This window comes from Sorex fumeus, unplaced genomic scaffold (genome assembly GCF_029834395.1).
Source record: "Sorex fumeus unplaced genomic scaffold, SorFum_2.1 ptg000233l, whole genome shotgun sequence".
Taxonomy (NCBI): Eukaryota; Metazoa; Chordata; class Mammalia; order Eulipotyphla; family Soricidae; genus Sorex; species Sorex fumeus.
Genome location: NW_026606290.1, coordinates 2,461,466 through 2,476,838, shown reverse-complemented (window position 1 = coordinate 2,476,838; position 15,373 = coordinate 2,461,466). Strand labels below are relative to the sequence as shown.

The 15,373-nt window shown below is 57.1% G+C and overlaps 1 protein-coding gene across 7 annotated transcripts in view; it reads right to left on the bottom strand.

The window, feature by feature from the left end:
- Nucleotides 1-467: 467 nt before the first annotated feature.
- The window catches only part of ODF2 (outer dense fiber of sperm tails 2), a 36,643-nt gene continuing 21,737 nt past the window's right edge, over nucleotides 468-15,373 (bottom strand). For all 7 annotated transcript variants that reach the window (XM_056108769.1, XM_056108770.1, XM_056108766.1 and 4 more), the window contains 12 exons: nucleotides 13,431-13,502; nucleotides 13,228-13,344; nucleotides 12,217-12,402; nucleotides 11,841-11,950; nucleotides 9,469-9,604; nucleotides 7,679-7,789; nucleotides 7,484-7,588; nucleotides 6,098-6,256; nucleotides 4,795-4,895; nucleotides 3,451-3,613; nucleotides 2,347-2,472; nucleotides 468-935 (listed from right to left, as the gene is read on the bottom strand). In XM_056108769.1, coding sequence (XP_055964744.1) covers nucleotides 747-935; nucleotides 2,347-2,472; nucleotides 3,451-3,613; nucleotides 4,795-4,895; nucleotides 6,098-6,256; nucleotides 7,484-7,588; nucleotides 7,679-7,789; nucleotides 9,469-9,604; nucleotides 11,841-11,950; nucleotides 12,217-12,402; nucleotides 13,228-13,344; nucleotides 13,431-13,502 — 1,575 coding nt within the window. In that variant the 3' untranslated portion in view covers nucleotides 468-746. The remainder of the gene's footprint in view (nucleotides 936-2,346; nucleotides 2,473-3,450; nucleotides 3,614-4,794; nucleotides 4,896-6,097; nucleotides 6,257-7,483; nucleotides 7,589-7,678; nucleotides 7,790-9,468; nucleotides 9,605-11,840; nucleotides 11,951-12,216; nucleotides 12,403-13,227; nucleotides 13,345-13,430; nucleotides 13,503-15,373) is intronic.

The window sequence follows — 15,373 nt, the reverse complement described above, 5'->3', positions numbered from 1 at the left end:
TACCAATTTATTTATTTTCAGAAGAGGGTTGGGGCACATGGTGTAAGAGGAATCAACCAAGAAAGGCTTAAATATCGATTAAAAAATCTTTTGAAAAACACAAAAAATTCCAAGAATAAATGCATTCCACAGGTACAAACCTGAAAGAGCAAGAGTGACCCTGGGGTCACCCTTTGAGACGTTCAACTTGGACAGGGGCCCTCCAGCGACCCCTGTGAAGTGCTTCCGGAAAAGGGGCCTCAAGGGTACATGGGCCGAGAGGCCGCCCCTGAGCTTGCAAGGGTGGCTTTGGGGAAAACCAGCACCCTCAGGGACCCAGAAAGAGAACACGGGTCACCCTCAGAGCCCGGGCTGTGGAGGGCCGCTGGACTGGGGCAGAGAAAAACCAAGGTTCCTCCAAAAATGAGGTGTCAGGACACGGGAGGAAAAAGCCCCCCGTGCCAACCAGGCACTGTCAGCGATAACAGGGTGTTGAACTGGGTACCCCAGCAGGCCTGCCAGAGACACTGGGACCTGCTTTCCGGCAGCGACATCCGAGAGGGGAGAATGTTGGTTTCTGCCTCCTCCTCCAGGCAGCTTTCCGGACTTTTCTGGAGCCCTGAGCTAAGGACAAAATCCTGATGGCACTGTCTCGCCGGGCAGGAGGGGAGCCAAGCGGATCTTGCGCGATGGCTTGGCGACTTGGACTTCGCACGCCCTTCTCCTCCTGGGCCTCCTCCTGGACTCCCAGCCCACAACCCGCAGCCTTAGACAGGAGGCGAGCGTGAGCGGATGGGGGAACTGGTGAGGAAGCTGCTGTAAGGGTTGTCCCCGAACACGTTGGCGTAGGAGGCCTTGAGGAACTGCACGTAGTTGTGCATGCTGCGGTTGGTGCTCTCCGACTGCTCCAGGCGGTCCTTCAGGTCCTGCAGCCGGCTCTGGTAGCGCCGGTCCACCTGAGGAGAGGAGAACAGAAGACACTCCTGAAGGGCCCTCGGCACGGGGAGCGGATCTGGGGAGCAGCCAAGGGAAAGGGTGTTTCTTCCCGAAAATCCCCTCAACTGCACAGCTCTGAGATATACTGAAAAAACATGTTTTATTAAAAAATTTAAGTAAGTGGGGCTGGAGCAATAGCACAACGGGTAGGGCATTTGCCTTGCACACAGTCGACCCGGGTTCGATTCCCAGGATCCCATATGGTCCCCTGAGCACCGCCAGGAGTAATTCCTGAGTGCAGAGCCAGGAGCAACCCTGTGCATCACCAGGTGTGACCCAAAAAACAAACAAAAATTAAATAAAAAGGAGCTGGAGAGGGGGCCGAAGTGATAGCACAGCGGGTAGGGTGTTTGCCTTGCATGTGGCCAACCTGGGTTCAATCCTCGGCATCCCAAATGGTCCCCCAAGCACCGCCAGGAGTAATTCCTGAGTGCAGAACCAGGAATAACCCGAACATCGCTGGGTGTGACCCAAAAAACAAAAAAAAAAAAACCAAAAAAAAAAAAAGCACAGCGGGTAGGGTGTTTGCCTTGCACACGGCCGAGCCAGGTTCAATTCCCAGCATCTCATATGGTCCCCTGAGCACTGCCAGAACTGACTCCTGAGTGCAGAGTCAGGAGTGACCCCTGTGCATTGCTGGGTGTGACCCAAAAAGAAAAAATAATAATAATAAAATAAAAAATAAAAAATTTAAGCAAGTGAATGTGAAACAACGATGTAAGGGGCTAGGCAGTGGGCTCGGGGCTACAGTGTGAGCACTGTATGCATGGAGTCTCTGAGCTCTGCTCCAACCACCGGGTGAGCGCTGAGTCCCAACCAGATGTGGTCCTAGGCCCCTCAGTGCTACCAGCCTTCCTGGATCTAAACAGCACTGTCTCCTCAGCCCCTAGCATTGAACTGGTCAGCTGAGTACCATTGGGAGTAGCCCGGGAGCATCACTTGAAAGGTCCTTGAAGTGTAAATGCCATCTTTTGTTTTCCAAATAAATAAACAAATAAATAAAAGGGGAAGCTAAGCAGAACGAGCTGAGATATGTGTCTCACGCAGGTGACCTGTGATCAGTCCCGGTACCTCAGGGCTCCCTGAGCACTGAGTCAGGAGTAGCCGAGCCATAAGTACCATCAAGTGAAGCCCAGAAATAAAAAGGAAAAACATACCAAAGAAAGGTTTTGTGTGTGTGTGTGTGTATGTGTGTGTGTGTGTGTGTGTGTGTGTGTGTGTGAGGGGGGAGGTGCCTGAGGATTTCGATGCTGGGAAAAGGAGAGAAACCATGCTGTGCCCACCAGGACGACCAATGAGCACCGTGCCCCGGAGGCCTCAGGGAGGCCGGCTGCTCCTTACAAGCCCCGTGCTCCTAGCCTGGCTACTCACATTGTCCCAACTCCGTCGCAGCTGGCTGACTTCCGTTTTGGTCCTACTCAGCTGGGTCTCAAGGTCCAGGATCTTGTTTTGGGCTGCTCGCTCCTTGGACAACGCTTGCTCCTTGGTTTGCTCCACCTGCAGAGAAGGCACATAGGGAGGAGGTTGGCGAGGCTGACTGCCCGCCATCTGGTCCCGAAGACTGGCGCTTAGCCGAGGGGCGTGTCCAGGTGTCTCTGGCAGAAGCTCCCCACTGGGCATGTCTGCAGCCCAACTTCCCTGCCCTCACCCCCCAGTGCTCTCAACCACGTGCTTCAGTGTCAGACCCTGGCAATAAGGACGCCAGGGACCAAGAGGCAAGAAAAAGGTGCCCAGATGAAATCATGAAATTTGTATATCAGTAGATGGACATGAGAGTATCGTGCTAAGTGAAATGAGTGTAAAGGCAACAGATATCGAATGACTGCACTCATTTGTGGAATATAAAGTCACAGAATGGGAGACTATCACCCAAGGAGAAGAGAGATAAGGGCCAGGAGGATCGCTCCACGGCTTGGAAGCCGGCCTCACACATGCTGGGGTTTGAAAAGGCAGCTGGGATGGAGAAGGGACCACTAAGTGAATGATGCTTCGAGGACTCGCTCGGGATGGGAGATGCGTGCTAAAAGTAGACTATAGACCAAACATGATGGCCACTACACGCACTGCAAATCATAACACCCAAAGGGAGAGAGAGAGTAAAAGGGAATGTGTCCACCGTAGAGGCGGGGGTGGGGGGGAGCGCATGGGGGTGGCGGGAGGGATATTGGGAACATTGGCGGTGGTGAATGGGCACTGCTGGAGGGATGGGTACTCGATTATTGTATGACTGAAATGTAATCACGAAAGTTAGTAAGTCTGGAAATGTATCTCACGGTGATTCATTAAAAAAATTTCAAAAAAAAAAAAAAGGCGGCCACTGCGCCAGGGCCCCGGACACCGCAGGCGCAGCCCGACCCAACAAGAAGGCTGAGTCCTTCTCCCCAGTGGGTGGCTCACCGGATCCTTTCCACCCGTTCCGAGGAACCCCGCGCCCACGTGCCCATTTCTTGGATTGGGAGATGGGCGCCGACGGACCTGCCTGCGGGCGTCCTCGATGGCGTTCTCCAGCTGTCGCACCAGCGAGCCGCACTCCCTCGTCTTCTCCTCCAGTCGCAGCTGGGACTGGTGGATGGCCTCCTCCCTCTTGGCGATCACCTGGAGGAACTCGAGATTCTGGGCGCTGGTGGCCTCCAGTTTCCTAGAGAGAGCGCTCAAGTCAGGTCCTGCAGGGACCCCGTCTGTCCTGATGCGCCCCGCCTAGGGGGCGGCCATCTGGCCAACGAGCACCTCACGCCGAGAAGCTCCAAGGAGCCACAGGACTGAAGGCCAGCGGTGGGCACGTCAGGCAGCAGGGACGCGTGTGATGGGGCAGCCGGTGGAAAGAGCTGGTGTAGAGCTTGAGCCAGGCAGGGCTCCATGTCCACAGCTGCATGTGGACAACGCCCGGCACCCCGCAGCCCAGTGGGGTGGGGGCGCTGCAGGTGAAGCCACTGTTGCAAAGGCAGCCCAGCCAGCATGTCGTCACCCCAACCCTGGCCTCCATCTGCTGGTCACTGCTGCCCGCACGGTGGGCTTTGGCCAAGGCCCACACAGCATCTCATGGGACTGGCCAGGAATGCGCAATGAGCAGGGCCCGTCGCCGCGTACCCCTGCCGTACTTCCAGAACACCTTCCAGTTTAAGGAGCCCTACGAAGTCTTGGAGGCCGCTGGCAGAGGCGGGACCTGAGGGCCGAAATGTCCTAGTGCCTCACAGATGGGCACCAGTAGCCCCTTGGGACTCTGGCTCCAGCCCTCGCTTTGCAGATGCTCTAAGCTCCCAGGCAGCTGTCCTGCCCACGGTCCAGGCTGCAGCTCTGTGGCCTGGAGCAAATCACTGAACTCTTGTGGAGTTCAGGCCTGTCTGTTCACACCCCAAGAAACTAATCAGCCAACTTGTTTCCCACCTTCTCCCCACGAGCCAACTGAGGTTCCAAGTGCTCAATGGTTTCCTGAGATTACAGGACAGGGTACCAGAAGGCTTCAGTTAACAGAAGGTGAGCTCATCCCCTGCCCTGTCTGAGGTCCAGCAAGCACCAGAAGGGGCAGTTGGGGAGGATGACGGGACAAAGAGCAGAGTCGGGCGTTTGGGCCAGGAGGTTGGCGCCACGTGCTGCCATGCACATCTCTGGGCAATCTGAGTGCAGATACACAGACGCAAGACGGCCCTTCCTCTTGCCCGGTGCTTACCACTGCCCCAAAGCAGGACTCCTCTGAGGTCTGCCTAGTACCTTCCAGGGCCTCAAGTCCCTCACACTTGCACACGCTAAGCCCAAAGCAGCTCAGCGGCGGAAGTCTCAGGTCCTAGGAAGAGGACAGAGATGGGGCCAAGCGCCTCTAACCTCTCCAGTTCATCCACCTTCAGACTCAGCTCTTTATTTTCCTTCTGGGAGGCCTGATGTTTCTCTCGCGCCATCTCCAGCTTGTCCCCCTGGTGTTCGATCTAAAATGACAGGAACACAGACCGGTTTATGCCACAACTTCCCACGACCGCCCTCCCGGCCGCCTCCTGCGGCCCGGCTCCCAGGCAAGATGCAGCCGCCGTGATGAGTCTCCGCAACACATCCTGGGCAGGGAGGCTTGAGCTAAGCCCGGCTCCTAAAGCGGAAGGCTGTCAGCGCCGAGAAGCTGTTGGACCCGCAGACCCACCGCACTGCTCTCTCCATCAGAAGCTGCAGGGGCCAGTGGAGCCACGCCTCGGACACCAGCCGCGGGAGGCAGGCAGCCCGCCTGGGCCGCACAGGAGCCAGAGTGGCTGCTGAGGACGCAGACTTCCTTCCAAGCGGGCTGCGGGTGCAGGCCATCGGAGTTCCAAGAGAATGAGCACTCAAGGCTTCCAGAAAGTTCAGACTCGAGAGAAAGCAAGTGCTGGCACGAAGCAAGGAACCTGGACAGTGCCCGGCAAGATTCCTCCAAAGCATCGGCTGTTGTGACCTCAGGAAACGATCTCCCCCTCTGTGCTGCAGCTGCTTCCCAGGAAACGAGGGAGCAAAGAACAACCGTCTCCTCATGTTTCCGGGTGAATTTAAATAAATCCTGGAACACGGAAGATGCACTCCCCACCCGCCATCCTCGCCCTGGCCCCCTGACTCCCATCAAGCACGATTTGATTTTTCTTGTTACGAAGCAGCAGGTGGCGAGAGGGGAAGGGACTTGCCCAAGGTCACACTGTCTGTCAGACAGAGCATTTCCCCACCGGAACCTCCAGGTGATGGGATTGCTGAGGGGAGAGAGGGAGCTATAGCGAGCAAGCAAGCAAGAGGGAGAGAGCGAGTGAGAGAAGGAGAGAGAGAGAAGGGAGGCGGTGGCCAGCGCTTGGGGCTGGCTGGTGGCTCCATTCACGTTTAGTTGGGGGCGGGGGGTTAAGGCTAAGAAGGGAAGAGCAGGAGCGGGCAGGGGGCGGGGGGCGCGTAAGGGCGGAGCAAGAGCGGTCCGAGAGGCGGCTCCTACGGCTTATAATCACTGGTGCACACACAGGCATTTGGCACACCAGACTTTTATTTCACAGCACTGATGATAGCTCACTCCTTTCAGAACGTGGCAGCCAGAAAAAGGAAGTGGTCCTCCCTCGGAAGGCGCAGCTCATCTTGGTAAGCGGGACCCTGCTCGGGCCAGATCGTGGGACCCCTTCTGCCAGTCCCTTACCCGGCTGCGCAGGTCGGAGATGATGGCTGTGAGGTCGATGTTCTTCTTCTCGTAGCCCTGCAGCTGGTCCTGGCATTCGGCCAGCTTCGCCTCGGTGATCTTGAGGATGTCGGGGAGCTGCTGGAGGTCAGCCAGCTGGGACTGGAATTGCCTGCGAGCCTGCGGGGGCAGGAGAGAGGAACCGCCGTTGGGAAGGGCCCCAAGAATCCTGCGGTCCCAAGGGACGCACCCGGGAGACGTCTGGAGCACCCCACCAAGGTGGCCGCGCAGCAGACACCCACCCCGGCTGGCCACTCGGGGCCCTCCGGGTCCTCCTGAAAGGAGCTGCCGCTGCCCCCTGGGAGGACACAAAGGGAGAGCCGAGGAGTCACTGGCCAAAGCCCTGCTGCAGTCACGGTGCTGGGGGCTGGGCAGGGAGGGAGGGACAGGCCAGCCTTCGGACTGGGAAGGACCGACCACAGGGTGTGTGGCAGGGCTGAGTCTCGATTCAACCATTGTCCAAAATCGCCACTAAGATGGTCTTTTGGCTTCCAGAGAAGTCCGTGGGCCCTGGAGAAGCGAGGAGCCCCATTTTGGGGCTGGCCCGAAATAAAGGTGGGGGCCCTGTGAGCCAGGGTCTGGATCAACTTTGTGACGCCGAGCAGGAGAGTGGGGGTGTAGGGGAACACCTGATGGAGCTCCATTCTTCCATTCTTCCTGGCTCTGTGCTCAGGAGTGACTCCTAGGAGTGCTCAGGGGACCACAGGTGGTGTCGGGGATTGAACTACGGTGAGCCACATGCAAGGCAAGTGCCCAACTCCATACAATCTCTTGGATCTGAGGTGGGCTATTTATTTTTTTAAATTAATTTTTATAAAGTTGTTCACAATAATTAATTATATCGAGGTGGTTTTTTTTTTTTCTTTTTGGGTGACAACCAGCGATGCTCATGGCTTACTCCTGGCTCTGCACTCAGGAATCACTCCTGGCAGTGCTTGGGGGACCATATGAGTCCTGGGGATTGAACCTGGGTTGGCTGTACTATAACTCTGGCCTGAGGTGGGCTATTTTGTTTTTTTTTGTTTTTTGCTTTTTGGGTCACACCCTGCGATGCACAGAGGTTACTCCTGGCTCATGCACTCAGGAATTAACCTGGTGGTGCTTGGGGGACGATATGGGATGCTGGGAATCGAACCTCGGTCAGCTTCGTGCAAGGCAAACGCCCTACCCGCTGTGCTATCGCTCCAGGCCCTGAGGCGGGCTATTTTGAAGACAAGCAGTAAAAGAAAAAGAGGAGGGGGCGGCCTAGCAATGGCATGAATCTGGTCTCCAAACCTGGAAAGAATGATCAAGGGGCCCTGGGGAGCAGGGGGAGTGGGGAGTGGAGTGGGTGGGGTGAGTACCAACCGCTTCAATCTCTTTGTTCATCTCATCTTTAAGGATCTTGTTCTCTTTGTCACAGCGTTCCAGCTGGGCAGCCACTTCGTCTGCCTCCAATCTGGTCTTCATGACCTGGGGGCCAAAATCACGTGCAGTCAGGTCTCGGAGGCAAGGTCTGGGGGTGCCCCCCTACCCCATCCCCAGCCACTGGGCGGGCCTTACCTGGCTCTTATAGTTGTCAATCATTCCCTCGTAGTTCTTGACGGATGCTTTCAGTTGCTGCACTTCCAGGTGCGCCTGGTTGAGCTTGTCCTCCATTGGGGCAAAGCTAGCCTGTGAGGGCAGGGCGGGCCCACAGCAGTCAGCCCCAGCACCCAGGGGCGTCTACCTCCTCCCACCCATGCCCCCACTTCTCCCAGAACCCGTAAGACTCGAGCAAACACAAATGGGTAGTTTTCTTGCCCTTGTTGCAAAGGCCTCCCAGAATCATTCAAGAAAAACAAGTCAGGGGCTGGAGCAATAGCACAGTGGGTAGGGCGTTTGCCTTGCATGCAGCCAACATGGCTGACCCGAGTTTGATTCCTCTGCCCCTCTCGGAGAGCCCGGCAAGCTACCGAGAGTATCTGGCCTGCACGGCAAAGCCTGGCAAGCTACCCGTGATGTATTCAATATGCCAAACACAGTACAACAAAGTCTCACAATGGAGATGTTACTGGGCCCGCTCGAGGAAATCGATGAACAACGAGAGGACAGTGACAGTGACAGTGACCCAGGGATCACCCCAGTGATACAGAACTGAACCCAGAGCTCCATCTTGGGCCCTATGCCACCATCTTCCACCACACAGCACAGCAGTGCTCAGGGCTGACTCCTGGCTCTGTGCTCAGGGATTGCACCTGGTGGGAATCTGGGGACCATCCTGGGATGCTGCAGATCAACCTGGGTCGGCCACATGCCAGGCAGGTGCCTCCCCTGTGCTATCGCTCCAGCCCGGGGACCCATCAGACTCGAGCTTGTGTTCCACTAACAATTGTGCCAAACGAAATGCGAAGCTGACACTTGCCCAGGGGTGCAGCAGAAATGAAAGAGCCACAGGCCCTGTCAGGTACAGGACAGCAAGGGTCAGTGCTCACAGCCCAGAGGGGAGTGGACGCTGCTCCAAGTGTTTTGCTGTCTGGCAACATCTACCAAGGCTGGACTTGTCCATCCAGTGACCCAGCCATTTTACCCCACGGTTTCTGAATCTGAAAATGCTCTGGATCTACACTGGAACCAGGCAAACCCAATAGTCTACACCGTGAACTGCCATCAACCGTGGACAGCCTAAGCACGCTGGGGTGTGTCCCCCCACCACACACACACACACACACTCTCCGCATGGCTCTGGGGAGGAGGAAGAGGCCACACCCAGCATGACAAGCTCCTGAACACAATGGAGGTGATGCTCTGCGCTCAGGGCTTCCTTCACTCTGCCAGGAGATACACACACACACACACACACACACACACACACGAGCCGCGCGCGACAGTGCCACCAAGTGAGGTCACCCAATGCGGGGGCACTGCAGGCTGACCACTGGACAAAGCCCTTCCTCCTGTGTACCTGGCTGCATGCTGTCCTTCCCTCAAGCAATCTTAAAGGCCGGAAGAAAACGAACCTCGCTGTCACCACTCAGGTGCTGCCTGGGATGGCCCCGCTGTCCCCAAGCCCCACCTGCTTACGTGCCCAAAGGGGCGCACAGTGAGGGAAGAAGAGCGAGTGCCCCAAGTCAGGAGGAGATGCCCGGGGCCTGATTCCTGCCCTGTGGACAGCAGTCAGCTCTCCTGGGCTTGACTCCTGCCCTATGGACAGCGGTCAGCTCTCCTGGGCCTGATTCCTGCCCTATGGACAGTGGTTAGCCTGTTCACAAGCCCCTCGCCCAGACCCTGTGGCCAGGGGGCGGCCGAGTGAGGCCCTCTGGAGAGCTCTGTGGTCCCCCCCCCTCCCCAGCCACCCCGGGCTGAGTCCCCACCTTCAGCCTCTCGTTCTCGAGCTTGAATGCAGAGTACTCAGCAGTCTGGCGGTGCAGTCTCTCCACCAGGCTGTCCCGGTCTTCCCGCATCTTCTCCTCTAAGGTTTGCTGCTGGTTCACGAGATCTGTCACCCGGCTGGGAGAAGCGGAAACCGAATCAGCCGCTCAGACTCTGCGGCCGCAAGCGGGCGTTCCTACCAGATCACGTGCCCCTGTCCCTGCCCAACTCGCTCATCTCTGCCCAACTTCTATCCCAAGAAGCAACTGCCCTGCCACAGCCCTGTCCGCTGTGGTTCCCGCGGGGCCGGCCACCCGCTGCCTCCTGCGTAGGGCATCCCACTGGGCAGGTCACTGTAGGGACCTGGAGACACCCACTACCATTTTTCTTTTGGGACTGAGATAGCACCGCGGGGAGAGCATCTACCTTACATGTGCCCAACCCGGGTTCAATTCCAGCATCCCTTATGATACCCCAAGCACCGCCAGGAGCAATTCCTGAGTGGAGAGCCAGGAGTAACCCCTGGCTCGCTAGGCGTGACTCAAAAGGCGAAAAAAAAAAGTACAGTTGGATGTGACTCAACAGCAAAACAGCAAAGAACTAGCCTTGCATTAGGGTTTGATTATTTATTGGGTTTCAGTCCCCAGCATTACCCCAATAAATAGTACTACGGGGTGGAGAAATAGTCCAGCGGGCAAGGCACTTGCCTTGCATGCGGCTGACCTAGCCTCCATTCTAGGCACCGTACATGGTCCGCCAAGCACTACCAGGAATAATGCAACTGCAGAACCAAGAGTAACCCCTGAGCATCCCCGGTGTGCACCCCACCCAAAAAGAATATTTTTGGAGGGAGGCATAGGGGATTGGTCGCACCTAGCAGTGCTCACGGCTTATGACTGGCAGGGCTTGGGATCCATATGGGCTACCAGGGATTGAATTGATTGATCTGTCACGTACCTAGCACATGCTCCATCCCGTTGTTCTGGCCCATTTCAAGAATATTTTCATATAAATTAGCAGAAATGGCGTTTCCAATAAAAAATATAACCCATCTAATCATACCTGCGATCACATTATGATGAGCCAGGAAAGCTGAATGATCTCGGTCATTCAGAAACCCACCCAAAGCCCCATTTCTCACGCATGCGTGCTCCACAGGGTCCCAGACTCCTGCTCCCCCAAGCCTGAGTGCTGGAGGTGACTGGGGGAGGCAGCACCCCTGTGCGGCTGCTGGTTGCCAGGGAAACCAATAAGAATAGAGGGCGGGACTCAGGCAGGCCTGAGGGGAGGGGCAGAGGGGCAGTGCTGGGGTCAGGTACCAGACGGCCAAAGGTTTGAGGGACTCAAAGGTCCAGTGAAGGAAGGCTCAGAGAAGCGCAGAGGTGTGGCACAGAGGTGCGGAAAGTGGAGCACTGAGCGGGAGAGGCAGAAGCTCTCCCTCCCAACTCCAAGCTCACCCTGGGCTTCAGTCCACAAAACCCACTGCTGCAGGTGCCCAGTGAGGCTGAGTGACCCGAAGGTTCCTGAGAACTGTCTCCTTAGAGCTCTCTGGGCCTCGGAGCGTGTGAGGGGGGGCCTGCAGGAGTGTGCGCCCCCCCCCAGCCACCAGGTAGTGGAAGGAAGCTGCCACTGGGAGTCTGGACCAGAGCGAGGTGCTCCCTGACGTCACCAACACAGGGGCTGGAGTGGTCAAGGAGAGGCCGAGCCTCAAGCCTCATCCTTTCCCAGGATGTCTCCAGCACGGCCAGAACCAATCAACTAATCAACTCAGGGGGCCGCTTTCCCGGGCAAACGCCCCTCATCCCTCAAGGGCCAAGCGCAGGCCTCATCCCTCGGGGCCTCCCCCCAGGTCCCCCAGCTGCAGCCTCTCCCCTCAGGTTTGGTTTGTCTTTCTGGGCCACACTGGCAGGGCTCAGGTCAGCCTCCTGGTACTTCATCACACCTGATGTGCCTCCGGGGACACTACTGAATGCCAGGGATCCACCCTGGGTCAGCCGTGCTATCGCCTGGCCCCCTTTTCTAGCTGCGGGCTGCTGTTTTACGCCAGGTAGGGAACTCCCCAGGGCCGGGTCAGTGGGACACAGAGAAAAAGCCTTGCTAGGTCCACACCCACCCCCGAGCGAGGCCCATCAAGGCAGCCTCCACTTCTCCTCTGGGCCACAGTGTCACCCCCAGGAGTGACACCGGACGAAGAGCCTGGGACACACAGCAGGTGTGTGAGTCACTGAAGATGCCCATCTCACTGACCCTGACAAGGGACAATCAGCACCTGAGAATACACACAGGGCAGGCAGGCACAAGGGGCCCCGAGAGGGACCAGGTGTCAGAGCTGGGGCCCTCAGGGAGTGCCGTGAGGGGCCCGCCCAGGACCTACTCGTTCAGGACGATGATCTCCAGCTCGAGGTCCCCCTTGTCCTTGACAACTTGGTTGTAGCGGCTCCTCCATGACTCCAGGGTGGACAGAGCTTCGGCGACATAAAGGTCCTGGGGACAGACACAGCCCACAGGGCCCACAGCCCAGCGTCAGTGCCGAAGGTCAGACAGCTGGGTCCGGGGTCCCTCTGAACACTGCTGCCCCCTGGCCCGCCCCTGGAACCTCTCTCCCCATTGTCAGGTGGAGGGAGACTGAGGGCTGGACCCCGCCTGCAGCTCCTCAATTTCCTGCCTGTGCCAAGTGCCACTTGTAAAACCGGCTCCTCACCAGCCGCCACGAGCACCCCCACCTTGTCGGGCCCCCCACGACCCCCCACCTTGTCGGCCAGCTGCACGTGCAGCTGCTCGGCGTACTCCTCGCTCTTCTCGGCTCGCTCCTTCTGGGCGCGGATGGCCTTTTTCAAAGACTCCTTGTCCCGGTCACCTTTCTGTTTCAGTTCCTTCAGCTGCTCCATGATCGCCTCCACTTCCGCTTTGTGCTGGTTGCCACTGCGCTCGAGGTTCTGGCCAGGGCCGAGAAGGCCTCAGCCGCGGGGGCGCAGTGTGGGGGGCTCCCCTTCCCCCAGGCTAGGGAGGGCCTGACGCAGGTCCGGGTGGGACCAAAAAGTTTCTGGATCTTTCCTTGGACATCCAGCCCAGGGGTCACCCAGCAGGGGAGTGACTGCAGAGGGTCCCCAAGCCACAGTCCCCAAGCCACGGCCACGATGAAGGTTGAAGGGCTCAAAGCCCCCAGTCTAACAGTCTAATCGTGGGGCCTCCAGCAGTGCTGGCCTGAAATCTCCCAATTGTTTTTCTTTTTTTTGCTTTTTGGGTCACACCCGGCATTGCAGAGGGGTTTCTCCTGGTTCATGCACTCAGGAATTACTCCTGGAGGGGTTCAGGGGACCATATGGGATGCTGGGCATGGAACCTGGGTCGGCTGCATGCAAGGCAAACGCCCTCCCCGCTGTGCTATCGCTCCAGCCCCTCCCAATTGTTTTCTTTGGAGGGGCTCTTCAGCAGAACGGGGATCCCCAAGATGCTGTGGGAATCTCTGAAGCAGAAAGACTCCAGCAGTAGCACCCCATAAGCCTTTGGGGCAAAACCCTGGGGAGTGGCAGAGTCTGGGCGGTGATAGCGCCAACCACCACCTTGCCTTTTTTTTTTTTTTAGGTCACACCCAGCGATGCTCAGGGGTTCCTCCTAGCTCTGCACTCAGGAATTACTCCTGGCAGTGCTAGGGGACCACATGGGATGTTGGGAATTGAACCCAGGTTGGCCGCGTGCAACATGCAAGGCAAACGCCCTCCCCGCTGTGCTATGGCTCCAGCCCCCAACCCCGCAGCTACCTTGATCTGCATACATAGGCGGCTGTTCTCGGCTTCCTTGCAGCGCAGCTGGGCTTGCAAGTGTCCGCGCATGGACTCCATGGACTTGGACAGCTCGGCTGCTGTCTTTGCTTGAGCCTGGGGAGAGACGAGACACTCAGGCGGGAGTGGGAAGGCGGGTGGCTGTCGGAGGCGCGGAGCTGGGCGTCGGGGGCGGGGGCTACCTTCTCGCACTGGATCTCCTGGAGGAGCTCTTCCACCTCCTTATCCTTGTCCTGCAGCAATAACAGCAGACGCTGCGGGAGAACACGGGCGCCGTGAGCAGCCTGGGAGGTGGCAGGCGGCCCGCGGGAAGGAGACTTGGCCGGGACTCCCAAAATCCCGCCAAAGATGGCCAAGGCGGAGAAGCACCAAGCGTCCCACTGAACTCTTCCAACCCACAAACATCACCCTCATTTGTACATTGAAACAAGGCGATGGGTGGAAAACACCCACACATGTTGGAGAACCCCCACTATCCCACCCAGAACCACGTGGAGGACACCTTAGAGTCAGGCGGTGCAGTCAGCACCTCAACTCTGGACTAGACCTTCTGCCCCTTTTTTTTTTTATTGGGTGAGGGGTGGGGTGACACCTAGTGGAGCTCAGGGCTGACTCCTGGGCTTCTGTGCTCAGGGATCACTCCTGACGTTGCTCAGGTGACCATAGGTGGTGCCAGGCATTGAACCCGGCAAGCCAAATGCCCTATCCACTACATCATCTTGCCAGGCCCCTTCCTGTCACTTTTGAAATGGCATTTAACATTTTCTTTCTTTCAGCACCATCACCGAGCAAGGACGGGACACAGCCGGGATGGGGACATGGGTTCAGGTACTGTTCCCCCTAACTGCCAGCCTCCACGGCCCCAGTGCCTTCCAGCCCAGCCCTAGGGACGGGGAGCCGGCATGGGACATGGCCCCCTTCTGTCCCTCAGAGGCAGGAGGACACCCATCAAAGGCTCACAGTCCAACTTTCTTCAGGTCAGCCAGTGGGACCCCAATCACTTTGGGGAAGAATTCCTGTTTCTGGCATCCTTAACATTTTTGGTAAATGTTTTATTTTCTGGGACACACCTGGCAGTTCTCAGAGCTTATTCTGGGGTTCTGTGCTCAGGGATCTCTCGCCAAGGTGCGCAGGAGACCCGAAGCAGTGCTGGGTGTGGGATTGCACACAAGGCAGTGCCTTGACCCCTTAACCTCCAGACTATCCCCTTCTATCCCCCAACCATTAACCCCCTGAGGCACTCAGGGTGCTGGGAAACCGGCTTTGAAGCATACTGCTAAGAGCTGGGAAAAAAAAATTTTTTTTTCTTTTAGGGTCACACCCATCGATGTTCAGGGTTTATTCCTGGCTCTGCACTCAGGAATTACCCTTGGTGATGCTCCAGGAACCATATGGGATGCCGGGAATTAAACCTGGGTCAACTGTGTGCAAGGCAAATGCCCTCCCTGCTGTACTATTACACTGGCCCCAACTGGAATATTTTTTTTTTTTTGCTTTTTGGGTCATATGTGGTAATGCACAGGGGTTATCCTGGCTCTGCACTCAAGAATTACTCCTGCCGGTGCTCAGGGGATCATATGGCATGCTGGGAATCGAACCCAGGTCAGCCACGTACAAGGCAAACGCCCTCCCCGCTGTGCTATTGCTCCAGCCCCACCAACTGGAATTCTTTGTTTTTTTGTTTTTTGCTTTTTGGGTCACACCTGGCGATGCACAGGGGTTACTCCTGTCTCTGCATTCAGGAATTACCCCTGGTGGTGCTCAGGGGACTATATGGGATGCTGGGAATTGAACCCGGGTCAGCTGCATGCAAGGCAAATGCCCTACCTGCTGTGCTATCTCTCCAGCCCCACCAACTGGAATTCTTTTTTTTTTCCTTTTTGGGTCACACCCGGCAATGCACAGGGGTCACTCCTGGCTCTGCGTTCAGGAATTACCCCTGGCGGTGCTCAGGGGACCCTATGGGATGCTGGGAATCGAACCCAGGTCGACCGCATGCAAGGCAAATGCCCTACCCGCTGTGCTATCGCTCCAGTCCCGGAATTCTTAAGTTAAAGAAAAGTCAGTGTTATAGGGAATGTGGGAAACAGTGACATGAAGTATAAATCGACAGCATTGGGACGTC